This window comes from Pseudonaja textilis, chromosome 1, assembly GCF_049901715.1.
Source record: "Pseudonaja textilis isolate UNSWEBS1 chromosome 1, rPseTex1.2, whole genome shotgun sequence".
Lineage (NCBI taxonomy): Eukaryota > Metazoa > Chordata > Lepidosauria > Squamata > Elapidae > Pseudonaja > Pseudonaja textilis.
In genome coordinates this window covers 68537149-68551082 of record NC_141990.1, presented here as the reverse complement: position 1 = coordinate 68551082, position 13934 = coordinate 68537149, and the positions used below count along the sequence as shown (strand labels likewise).

General features: G+C 32.3%; 1 protein-coding gene across 1 annotated transcript in view; it reads left to right on the top strand.

The window, feature by feature from the left end:
• RYR2 (ryanodine receptor 2) overlaps positions 1-13934 on the top strand; it is a 288713-nt gene that overhangs the window by 131768 nt on the left and 143011 nt on the right. Inside the window, exons 16-28 of the mRNA XM_087937122.1 lie at positions 1091-1226; positions 2316-2411; positions 5109-5227; positions 5397-5530; positions 5749-5990; positions 6301-6493; positions 7257-7473; positions 8624-8728; positions 9598-9701; positions 10314-10397; positions 11514-11673; positions 12399-12546; positions 13705-13913. Of these exons, the coding sequence (XP_087793248.1) occupies positions 1091-1226; positions 2316-2411; positions 5109-5227; positions 5397-5530; positions 5749-5990; positions 6301-6493; positions 7257-7473; positions 8624-8728; positions 9598-9701; positions 10314-10397; positions 11514-11673; positions 12399-12546; positions 13705-13913 (1947 nt within the window). The remainder of the gene's footprint in view (positions 1-1090; positions 1227-2315; positions 2412-5108; positions 5228-5396; positions 5531-5748; positions 5991-6300; positions 6494-7256; positions 7474-8623; positions 8729-9597; positions 9702-10313; positions 10398-11513; positions 11674-12398; positions 12547-13704; positions 13914-13934) is intronic.

Sequence of the window (13934 nt, the reverse complement as noted above, 5' to 3'; positions counted from 1 at the left end):
AGAAATCGCTAACAGTTCTGCAACCCACACCAAATTCTTGTTACTGGATTGCCAGAACCGCTGCGAACCGGCTGAATACCACCTCTAGTATAACGTCTACAGGATTTTTAAATTCAGGTTTTTGTTCCAATCAAGGCAAAATTTGTCAGAATAAAAAACATCTTTACCTTCTGAAGATTTAATAAGTTTGTCATTCCTTTCATTAAATGTTATTTGTAGATCAGCAAATAAGCTACAAGTACAGATTACAAACAAGCTCAAACTACCATTAGAATGTCTTATCATGTCTTGGTGGAAAGTTAGTTAATTTACACTATGATTTGTTGGAACCAAGCAAGTTAATATCGTAAGCTAAATGATTTGTATTATTTCAGTATCCCACCTTTTAAATTAATCACTTTGTTCTTTTGGGATTCAGTAATAAGCCACAACTAATTAAAACATGAAGTGAGACATTTCAGTGCTTTTCATGCAGACCTGCAAACGGAAAGTGTGAGGTGGGATGACAGAGTATGCGTGCTCAAACCTCACATACACAGTGCTAAATCTCATTTTAGGTCTCATTCCATCATAATGCTCCAGGAAAATATGAGGAGATATATAAGATGCCTATAATATGCACATTCTTCAAAAGATTGTAAATGCAGAATATTAGAAGTATATTAGTTTTGCAAAATATATGACTCAGTGAGACTGAGTACCATATGGAGATGGAATTAATATAGAAATAGAGTACTTTTAAGAAGCTAGGTAAACAATATCTATGGAGAATTGCAGTTTTAAAGATGGATTTTGTCTTGATGCAACATGACTTACTTTTTCCTAAATATATGAAGATTGGACTGTTCTACTTATAAGTCAATATTTACCTGTGTCTTTTCCTGCTTCTTGGGACCGTTTGTTTCCCCAAAGATCTGTTCCTTTATTACCTACATATTACCTAAGTGAAAGTGTAAGTGTGTATATAATACCACATATGAAAAAAAGCTCAGAGATTTTTAACACTATATGTGTTGTGTGTATGTGTTTATGTATATTCATTTTATGAAAAATACAAAATGATTGAGAATAAATACCTCTTTTGTTATAGGGTATGATCAATTTAGTACTTGAATGTATTGATCGCTTACATGTGTACAGCAGTGCAGCTCATTTTGCTGATGTAGCTGGAAAGGAAGCAGGAGAAACTTGGAAATCTATTCTAAATTCACTGTATGAATTATTAGGTAAGACATACCTTCGAGCAACTGAGATTAATAACATCTAAACACACACAAATATATGTGCTAAAAACCCTGGGATGTTGAAATTTTATGATTTATGGAAAATATATTTTATTGTGTATGATAAAGAATTTCAGATGTCCAAGTGCACCCTTGTTTAGACTGTAGTTTATACCAAAATTGCAGTGTACTTATGATATATGTACAATTGTATTTGTGTTAAGTGGTAGATTCAAAATATAAGATTGTTTTTCCTTTCATGTGAACTAAATTAAATGTGGATACTTCCTGCTGATTAAAAAAAAACCCTGTGTGGTAAATTCTTTGATTCTACTACACTCTCAGATCTTAATTTGATTCCATTACATAATGCCATCGTGTAGCATAGTGTAAGGTAGTATAGCATAATGTAGCATAACTTTGAGTTTAAATTTTTTTATGATAAATCTCTGGCCAGTTTAGCTAAAGAATATTATAATGAGTAAAGTTTTCAAATATCTCTGTATTCCAACAAAATAAGAGCTGTAATTTGATATTTAGCTTAGGTACAGTTATCCTTATATTATGATCATAATTGAGCCCAAAATTTATGTTGCTAAGCAAGACCGCTGTTAAGTGAGTTTTGCCTCATTTTACAATATTGCTTGCTGTGACTGTTAAGTGACTCATTGCAGTTGTTAAGTTAGTAACACAGTTGTTAAGGAAATGTGGCTTCCCCATTGACTTTGCCAAGTGTCTGAATTTTGATCACACAACTATGGGGATGCTGCAACAGTTGTGAGTGTGAAAAATGGTCATACGTCACTTTTTTTCAGTGCCGTTGTAACTTTGAATGTTCACTAAATGAACTGTTGTAAGTGGAGGAATACCCGATCTCTGGATTTCATAGCTAACTATTAAGCATGCATCAATATTGCTATCATTTATAAGAGTCCAAATATAATTAGTGCTTTTCATAGAATATTTTCTAATCTTAATTATAATGTATGCTAGCTCGGTAAACTCCAATTTGGGTCAAAATACTATATGATGATTTCAGCCAGTGAATGTGAGGATTTCTAAATTAAGAGTTTATCTATTATTTATTCCTAGCGGCTTTGATTAGAGGGAATCGTAAAAATTGTGCTCAGTTCTCTGGATCTCTTGATTGGCTGATTAGTAGGCTGGAGAGATTGGAAGCATCTTCTGGTATGTTTCTTGACATTATGATGTATATTTGAATTCATGGGTTCTTCTTCCAGAATACAGTATGAAATATTTGGCATAGAACTAATTTAATAATGATCCCTTGGGTACCTACAAACGGGAATTGAAAAGCTGTTGTTTGTGAATCTGATACAAATTTTGCCAAAAAAATTGTTTTGTTTTGTTTGGTGCCTATATAATCTGATCCAGGTTTGTTTGGGATATTGTGTTGTACACAGAAACTTCCTTTTATGGTCTGATATTTTTCTTGGCATGTGTATCTCACAGGTTAAAAAGATAGAAATTCGCTTACGTTGAGCTCTGCTCCTGGGGAGGTTCAAGATATGTTTTGTATAGTATTCTTGACCATAGCCTTGAAATGATGGTTCATTTTTGTGTTCTTTCTTCTGAGATAAAGTGTTTTGTAGTCCCAATTTAACTTACAGTCCAGAAATACCCTGGTTACTTTCAAATACTACATGGAAAAGAAATGAAAAAGGAAATGAAAATCAAGGAGCAGAAAAAGGGAGGGAATGGAATTCCAAGTGCTAGTGATGAAAATTCTTATTAATTTTGGTTCTTATTTCCACTGCTTAGCATCTGCCCCTGCTTAGTGTTTTCAGCCACCCATGATGAAAGACATTATTACTAACTGAATAACTGATATATTTTCTATCATATATAGTAAATATCAGTAGATTTTTTTATTCTTGTTTCTCAAACACCTACGATGTTTTAAGCATGATACTTAAGTTAAAAGTGAATTAGATCTTAGTTTATAAATAATTTAATAATTTATCTTTAAAGGAACTTAAATAGCAATGGTTAGATCAATTAGGAACCCAACAACACTTGGCATTTTAACCAAATTGATGATTTCTGCCCTGCAATTCAGATTGGTCTAGTTGCAGCTTAGTAATGACAGCTGTTTTTCAATTAGTTACAGCTGAACTATAGACTGTATTTTGGATTTAGGGGGAAAAATTAACATGGAGCATTGTTTTAAACAGAAAGATGTTTAAGTAATATAAAATAAAATTGAGAGTTGTCAGATTGTGGCATGAAGTAAATGCAATAAATAAAAACATCTCATAAAAATCAGATGCATAATTTGTTTATGGATATGAGAGATTTTAACATGTAGTGTATGAGTTGTACTATTTCATCTGCTGCTGAGAGTTTTTGCATCTTTGATGATATTTAATTTGTTTTAATTTATTTATTAAATGAACTGATCAGTCTACCTGTCTATTAGAAGATATTCTGAGTAATGAACAAGAAAAAAGTATAATATAACTACGGCAAAAACTTTTTGCAATGAAAAAATATATAATAGTGCTATGGAGAATTTTCCTATTTTCTTTTGGAAAAAATGTAAAAATGTTCACAAAATATCTAATTGCATAACACATTTTTATTAAAGTACTTCTTAGACACGTACTTCAAAGTATCGGAGGCCCTATGAGCATCATGGCCAAACACTATATATAGGGCATATCTTAACTATATGTATCACTATTCAACCTATGGTTTCTACATAAACTATATTTTATTTGCAAAATTTAAGAACTTTTAAAAAATAGCATTACTTAATAGTTGATGTAATGTAATGATCTCATTATAAGACTACATTTTCCATAAAAACACCAGCCATTTTTAATTAAATATTGCTACTAATTATCAATGTCTCATCAGAGGGAAAAAAATCACATTTAAATTTTCAGTCCAATTGAACCCAAGAGTTACCAAATCCCTATTACAATTAGAACCAAAAACTTACCAAGTCTGCAATAGTGCTAAATAATAACTCTCAAGCTGAGCCTGCAGTGGTATGTAGTAAATATAATTTCCATTCAATACTTGATTGAGACTGATAGATCATGAAAATTAAAACCATTGCTATCATCATAAGACAGTTAAAACAAGGAAAAAAGTATCCCAGTAATGTATCTGTCTATTTAAAGTATTCATCTGAAACTAACATAGGCATTGCTTTCAAAATATTTATCATTCTTGATATTTCATTTTCATAATATTGATTTTAATCCCACAAACTAAAAGGTGTTTTTCTTCACATAATTCCATTCCGCTTGGGTAATACAGTTTGAATGTTCTTATCTGCTAAATTGGTTATTTTCCTCAGAATGCTAATCAACAAGTACTGTATTTAGTAGCTCCTGAACAAAAACAAAATAAAACAACAAAATTTAAAAACCCAATTAATTCTTGACAATCTTTCAGAATCTTCTTGACAATTGGTAAAATATTTGATTTATTTCAAATCAAACATTTCATTTATTTAAATCTGTTGTAAAACAAAGCAACAATAGAGAAGCTATAGTAGAAACTGAGGGCTACTTGAAATTGCGGAGATATGAGTTCTCATTCCAAGTTTATCATTACACATGAAAGCAGCTTATGTTAATTGGCTAATCTTTTATGTTATTCTCAAATAATCATGCTTATCAAGATTAGTATAAGAAGCATTTTCTTAGGAATGCAAGTTAATTCAATATGAAAACAACAGCAACGATGTTGTCATTGTTGTTTTATTTTATTTATTTCTGTTGACTCTTACAATAATTATAGAAGAAAAGGGATTATTATGATCATTCTTAGATTATTATGACTGTTCTTTATTGTATGTTTTTGAAAGAATATAAAGAGATAAATACTAAAATGGGGCTTCTATATTTTTAGGAATTCTTGAAGTATTACACTGTGTGTTGGTGGAAAGTCCAGAAGCATTGAATATTATTAAAGAAGGACATATTAAATCAATCATTTGTCTTTTGGACAAACATGGCAGAAACCATAAGGTATACAAGAGAAACATGAATTTATTTTAATAATCTATGTGGTTAATATAAGTTTTATAAGTAGAACATAAAATTTAAGATAACAATGAAGCATATTTAATTTTTTGATATATAGAAGCTCTAATGACTTAAAACTTCCATAACAACCTCTACGTCATTTTTTCCCAAGGTATTAGATGTTCTTTGTTCATTGTGTGTATGTCATGGAGTAGCTGTGCGATCCAATCAACATTTGATCTGTGATAATCTTCTGCCAGGGAGAGATCTTCTTCTTCAAACTCGCCTTGTCAATCATGTGAGCAGGTAAAAAATGGAATAGGATATTATTTTTAATGCTCATGTATATGTATTTATAATGAGCACATATATGCAAGCCCTTCTATAATATTATTTTTATTAGAACTTGTTTGGTGTAGAAGAACTGAGCATTAAAAAGTTGGTAATTTGCTTTTTAAAAAAATCAATTTTGTGATTTTTTTTTAAACTGATTTTTTAAAATATATTACTTTGTTTGTATTCAGCATGAGACCAAATATTTTCCTTGGAATCAACGAGGGCTCTGCTCAATACAGGAAATGGTATTACGAATTAATGGTTGATTATGTGGAGCCATTTACAACAGCAGAAGCTACTCACCTTCGTGTAGGTTGGGCATCAACAGAAGGCTATTCACCATATCCTGTGGGTGGAGAAGAATGGGGTGGCAATGGTGTTGGTGATGACTTATATTCTTATGGTTTTGATGGACTTCATCTATGGTCAGGTAAGATTAATTGCTTACAGCTTAAGATATTGCAAGTTAGGTTTTAAATGAAAGAGTTATAGAGGATAGCTATAGAAGGTTTGAAACAACTGTATCACAAGTAGAAAGTCCCAGATTCTGTTCTTACATATGGTGCAATAAGAGAAAGATTCCTATATGAAATTGAGGCACCCCTGACTTAGAAGAATTGATACTGAGTTAGTCTATCTATTATGCAGTTTTGTGTTTCTCAATGTGCTTTTGAGATCTTTGGAAATAGCTTTAATATTAGGATCTTCAATTTTTCTCTAATATTCATTCCTAATTATAGGTTGTGTAGCAAAATCAGTCAATTCTCCTAATCATCATCTACTCAGGACTGATGATGTCATCAGCTGTTGCCTTGATCTGAGTGCTCCAAGCATTTCATTCCGAATAAATGGGCAGCCAGTGCAGGGAATGTTTGAGAATTTCAACACAGATGGTCTTTTCTTTCCGGTTGTCAGCTTTTCAGCAGGGATAAAGTTCGTATCTTCATCCAATTATTTTCTTTGCTAAAGTCTAATCTAGATTAGTGACTGTTGACATTGTAACTTTTTATTAAAAGCAGATGTAGAGAGTGTAGGTATCTTTAAATTGGTAGGGACTATACTAATTTGAGAACTGATTAAATTTGAAGGGGCATTGGTTTTTTGAAATTGTTATGGTTTCTCTGCTAGGAAAAATATAAAAGAGGAAGGAAAGAAGAAGAATCAAGAGATAGATAATATCTCCTCCTCCCCCCTCCTTCTTTTTCCCCTTCTTCTTTCCCTTCCCCTTCTTCCTCTTCCCCTTCTGCCCCCTCCTCCATTAACTTTTTATTGTTATACTATTGCAACTGTTTTAACAATTTAGTGATAATGATGGTCTCTGTGTTTTTGTCAGTTATCAGTTCTAATTTAATCCAAAATTAAGTAAATTATTTAAACCATTTAACTTGTTATTCTAAGGATTAAGGACCTACTGAGCATAGTGAAGTTCAATTACAAGTAAATATGCACACAATTTTATTAGCATTATTCCAAAGTACATGACATATGAAAATAACAAACTAAATCCCAGGTAAAGGTAAATTCTATCAAGGTGAACAAGAAAGTAAATTAATTACAGACAATTTAGGAAATTTACAGCACAAAAGAACCTAAAGTTTTATAAAAGCTGCTCAAATTCAGCATCTGCAAGTAAAACTTTGCAAGAAATATTGTATTTAATTAATATAGAGTCTGTCACATTGTACTTATCTTACAGAGTACGATTTTTGCTTGGAGGCCGCCATGGGGAATTTAAATTTCTTCCCCCTCCAGGATATGCTCCATGTTTTGAAGCTATTCTGCCCAAAGAAAAGTTAAAAGTGGAACCCAGCAGGGAATATAAACAAGATTGCAATTGCTCAAGGGATCTCTTGGGACCAAATATCTCTTTGTCACAAGCAGCATTCACTCCAGTACCTGTTGATACCAGTCAGGTATGTAAAATGTACATTGACTTTAAACACGCATTAGATTTAATTTATATTATGTTAAAACTAGGAGTAGGTTGGATGACAAGCCCCATGTGACTGCTAAAAGTATTGTTATATCAATATCATCAATATTTAAAATGACAGAACACACGTCCACAGCCCCAATCATTTTGATTGCTGTATAAGTGAATCCACAAAGTCAGATTTTATGCTTAAGGTCATATCAGACAAACACATTTATTTATAACATTTATATTTAACATTTTAAATATGTCAAATGTAGTTCAATGATTGTTCCATTAATATGAATCTATTCTACATCATGGTTGTATTGGTCTCAATATCCAGGGGGTGGGAAATGACAATACAAACATTAAGATGCAAAATGCACAACATGTGCTTGCTTGCATGCAAAATTGTGATGCAAGGCCATAATGGTGAAGCTTTCTGCATGAGATCAAAATGCACATTTCTTACATGCACATTACATCATTGCTGAAAGGAGTGAATGCATTTGATAGCTATGTAAAAATAGACACAAAAGTGTCCCCTGATAAGATGTATATTGGGTAAGTGCTTAAGATAAAGCATCTGAGTGACAATACTGTCTGGCAGTTTTAAATAATTTTTATTCTGCTATTTTATTAATAGAAGAACTATGCTGATGAACAGTGTTAAGTTCATGAATAGAGTTGGTTTAGTGGAGAATGACAATTTTATTTGCAATTTCTTGCAGTTATATTTTGAATCTCGTTTTCTTAATTCTGCAGAAAATAGGTATGATAGATGATAGATTTTTTTAAAAATGGAACAGTGTTGCTACAAATTATAAAGAGGCTGAAATAATTGGATTTTTAATTTTTTCACCATCTAACTATAACTGAAAGGTAGAAAAATATTTTTGTTAAAATAAACAAGTTATATACAGTACTGTACATGTGGCATTAAGATATTTACAATTCAGTCCTTTACATTTCTACTCAAAGGTAAATTTCAATTAGTTCACTGGGTTTTCTTTTTGGCAGTGGAAATTTTAATCAGTAAAAAATAAGCCCACAAAATGATTGGTATAATTATTTCATTGGTTTGTTTTTTTTCTTAATTGTACTGTTTGCCATTTATTTTTTTAACAGATTCACTCTTCTATTTTTAGATTGTATTACCTCCACATCTGGAAAGAATCAGAGAAAAACTAGCTGAGAATATCCATGAACTTTGGGTGATGAATAAAATCGAACTTGGATGGCAGTATGGACCAGTATGTACAATACTAAATTTAGCGTTTAATTAATTGGGTGCAAACTAATCAAGGAGAGAAGCAACTTAGAACTAAGGAAAAATTTCCTGACAGTTAGAACAATTAATCAGTGGAATAACTTGTCTCCAGAAGTTGTGAATGCTCCAGCACTGGAAATTTTTAAAAAGATGTTGGATAACCATTTGTCTGAAGTGGTGTAGGGTTTGCTGCCTAGGCAGGGGGTTGGACTAGAAGAACTCCAAGGTCCCTTCCAACCCTGTTATTCTATTCTATTCTATTCTATTCTATTCTATTCTATTCTATTCTATTCTATTCTATTCTATTCTATTCTATTCTATTCTATTTATATATGCTTATTTATATAATTTGGAAGTATTTTTTACTCCCTAAATACTAAATGAGTATTTCTAATGAGTTTTGCATAATGTAATAAATATAATTTAAAAAATTACACAGAAATAAATCCGATCAAGGGCATCCACCTAATGTGATCCAAAAAGTTAAGATAGTGGCTAAAACAGGGCAATTAAAGCTCAATCTGTATTTTATGAACATCATATATGTGACACATAAAAAACAGGTGGAGCTTCTGTTGTACCTGTTGTGGCCACCATCTTGCCTTTTTGTCACCATATTATACAGACTCTCTTGAAATATTGCCACAATCAGTATTTCTCTCTGGTTCTAGTACGAAAGGAACAATCAGCTAAAATCCAAGAGCTAAAAATTGCACATTTGATTAAGAGTGGAAAAAGTAATGCACAAATATGTTTTTGTGTGGATTTAGGGGTTTTTTGCAGGGAAAGTCTACTCCAAAATTGATCCTTTTAGGCTATAATTATAGGATAAACTGAAATCCTGTTTTACAGATTAGAGATGACAACAAGCGACAGCATCCCTGTTTGGTAGAGTTTGCTAAACTGCCTGAACAAGAACGGAATTATAATCTTCAGATGTCACTAGAAACATTAAAGTAAGTCTGAAGTATGTTTATATTTTTGCAAGTAAATTTATATGAATGTATGAATTCTTAATAGATTATGAAATTTGGTTTACGCGATAATAGGATTAGCAAGGCACTCGTTAATTTTTTGGATTGCGTAAATAGAAATATGCATATTTACAAGTAATTTCCTTTGCTATATGCTGATTACTCATACAATATTAGGTACTCAACTTTCATTTTTGATGAGAATTACAAAGCACTCATATTTGTTACTTTTTAAATATTTATCAGTAATTATACATTATATAAATGGAAGAGAAAAAAATACATATAGTATAAATCTGGACAGCAAATAGTTTCATATGCGAATTTGAATAGGAAAATCTACAATAAGATATCATAGCTCTGAAATCAAGATTGATAATAGTTTTCAAAAATATGAGCAAAATAAGAAAAGACAAAACTCTTCCCATCATGTAACCATAATAATTACAATTGTAACTATAATAGTTACAATTGTAACTATAATAGTTACAATCGTGTAATTTTAAAATTGCACAAGGAACTCTAGCCTTGTCATTCAGTTAGTATATTTTGCTTGATTTTAATTACTTTAGATATAATGGTTTTGTCTTTTAGAACATTGCTGGCATTAGGTTGTCATGTTGGAATTGCTGATGAACATGCTGAAGAAAAGGTGAAGAAACTAAAACTTCCCAAAAAGTAAGTTTAAAGTCAGACTATTATGGAATGAGAATGCAAATATGCCTACTCTATCTCCTATACTCTGTCTATTAATATACAAATTGAAGATATCTGAACCTCCATATGATTCTAAGTATGAGGCAGTATATTTGCATAATAAAAATTCCATCTGGAAATAAACAAAAATTAATGTGGTATATTAGGAAAGTGATGTAATGTGGTATATTAGGAAAGAGTCAGGAAATTGATGTGTTTCAGACCAAAAATTGTAGTATGTTTTGGCATTAAATCTTATTAGATTCGGATCATTCATTTCCTTGTACTGGAATTAGTAGTCAGTACAATAATTTAGGAATCAAAATCCAAATTCCAACATGTATAGGCCTTAGAAATGAAATTATATGTAAATTAAAATTGTGTGTGTGTGTGTGTGTGTGTGTGTGTGTGTGTATTTATGTATGTTTTCATAGATTTTCATGGGTACAGGTATTCAGGTCTTGGCATGTTTGGGTCTTTTCCCATGTAAGATTGAGAGTATCTTGGCGACGTTTTGACGAGGTTCCACTCGCCATCTTCAGGCTGGTGCTTTCGGCTTCGTGCTTGTGCGAGCAAAGTGTGATCAGGGCTGCCATCTCTCTATAAATACTGGTGGGGAGGTGTGGTGTGCTGGCTCTGTTGTAAGCCAACCAGCCCACTTACAACAGAGCCAGCACACCACACCTCCCCACCAGTATTTCTAGAGAGACGGCAGCTCCGATTACGCTTTGCTGGCAAAGCATGAAGCCGAAAGCACCAGCCTGAAGATGGTGAGTGGGACCTCGTCGAAACGTCGCCAAGATACTCTCAATCTTACACGGAAAAGACCTGAATACGCCAAGACCTGCATATTTATGTATATGAAAACAGTTTTAATTTACATATGATTTCATTTCTAAGGCCTATACATTTTGGAATTTGGATTTTGATTCCTAAATTATTGTACTGATTACTAATTCCAGTACAAGGAAATGAATGATCTGAATCTAATAAGATTTAATGCCAAAACAATGCAATGATCAAGGCTTAAGTTTTTATATTCATAAAAATTCATAAGAATTCATAAGAGTTTATTAAAGCTTTTAATTTTTGTAACAGTTATCTATTATTGAGTGGATATAAACCTGCTCCTATGGATCTAAGTTGTATCAAGTTGACTCCATCTCAGGAATCCATGGTTGATAAACTTGCAGAGAATGCTCACAATGTATGGGCAAGAGATCGTATAAGACAGGGTTGGACATATGGAATTCAACAGGTAAGTTCAGACATATTAGAATCTTTATAGTACTCATTATGGAACTAAATGTGTGACAAATGGCAAACAAGATAATTGAGTTTTACTTTTTGGATTTCAAGTTAATTGATGCATTTTTCAGAACTAAACCTTTCGAAAGTGGAGATATGGACAAAATGAGGAAAACAAACTCTCCTTCCCTATTGTGTCATCACAATAATGTTTCCAATGTCAAGCAAAAATTGATACTGTACAGTACCAATTGATACATGTCATTGTGCATTATATTAAGCTTGCTAACATAATTGCAGTAAACTCACTAACAATTCCATTTATTAGCTAATAAAATACCCCACAGTGCCCTACTGAATGTACAGTGGGTTATTTTATTAGTTAATAACTGGTAATAGTTAATTAACACTATGAAAAGTTGAATAGTTGGGTACAGATGTAGTTGTGCACATACATACAAATACACACACAAATAGTTGAACATCTTGTAGAATTTGATCCAATATTCACACCTGTTGAATTAGTTTTACATTGAGTTTTTATTTAAAGTATTGGCCAATCCCCCTATTAGGAATATTTGTTAAGGGCCATTTTATCTGTTCCTAAATGTGTTGAATAGCCTCAGGAACCTACTTGATTTTTCCTTCCAGGTTGGTGCAGATCTATTTACAGTATTAGAAAAACGAGGTGTTAAAGTCTTTTAAATTATCTTTCATAATGTTTATATTGTATAGGATGTGAAGAACCGTCGAAATCCTCGCCTTGTCCCCTATACACTTCTAGATGATCGCACTAAGAAATCAAACAAAGATAGTCTCCGGGAAGCAGTTCGTACTCTCATTAGCTATGGATATAACCTTGAAGCTCCAGATCAAGACCATGGTACTGAAATTATATTGAAACAGTTTTTAATATATTATTATATATGCTATTAATTCAAGGAAGGTGAGAATGTTCAATTTTTAATTTTTAATTGTACTCTAACTTCCCCAAATAAATTCATAATTATTTTTATATTTCTAATTATTTTAATATTTTTTTGAGTCAAACAGAACATTAACAATTTTGAAACTGCCAAACAGAATAACAATTATAATAAAATTGACCAAAAAACTCACTGGAAATATGTTAAAAAAGGCAACATACAGATAGTCACATAACTTTATATTTAAAGGAAACTCCCTCCATCCAAATGCTCCGTTAAAATATTTCTATCAATCAATTAGAGTAGAGAGTTGGATGGGGCCTTGGAGGTCTTCTAGTCCAACTCTTGCTCAAGCAGGAGACCCTACACAATTTGAGACAAGTGGCTGTCCAGTCTCTTCTTAAAAACCTTCAATGGAGAAGCACCCACAACTTTTGAAGGCAAGCTGTTCCTTCAGCTCAGTTCCTTGAGCATTCCTTTTGAAATACAGCAAGGTAATTATCAGTATTTCCTTTGTTGACCTCTCTTTTTTTTGAAGTCCCCTTCCTTGGAAAGTAAATAACGTTGGCATAATCTAGAGTGGATGTTTACATGTAGTAAGCATTTAATCAACAAAAGAAAATTTGTCTCATTCTAACACACTTGGGTTGTACTTGTGAATGGCTACCAGGACAAATAATGTCAAATCTGCTAAGGTTTCAATCCATTTCAAAAAGGGGTAAATGTAGTTCTTTTGTCCATTATTTGACTTTTTTTTTCTCTTTTGAAAACATTGGACTTAAGAATTTTGTAAAAAGGTTCTAAGGCTTGCTAAGGCTTGAAGAATTGTTGAGAAAATAAAACACTTTTTCTTCCCTTTCCTTTTGGCTGCCAGTCTGATAAAAAGGACCCTAACTTTTCAAATCAGCACTGATGATGTTACCTAGTTCGGGTAATGAAATGTCTGCAAGAAAACAAGCAAGCTCAGAAAGCACCAAAGACCCCTCACCTCAACCCTGAGCTACAAATATTCTCCTTTATTAGTACCACAGCTATACCAAACTTTTAAAAATTTAGATAATGTGATTTAATTTTGATATAAAATATATATATCCTTAAATTTTTAACTTTTGCAGCTGCAAGGCCAGATGTGCTTGATGGCATGATAGAAAGGTTCAGGATTTTCCGAACAGAAAAAACATATGCTGTAAAAACTGGGAAGTGGTACTTTGAATTTGAGGCAGTAACTGCTGGAGATATGAGAATTGGCTGGGCCAGACCAGGTTGTCAGCCAGAGCAAGAGCTTGGCTCAGATGATCAAGCATTTGTATTTGATGGTTTCAAGGTACGTGTACATTTTTTTGAG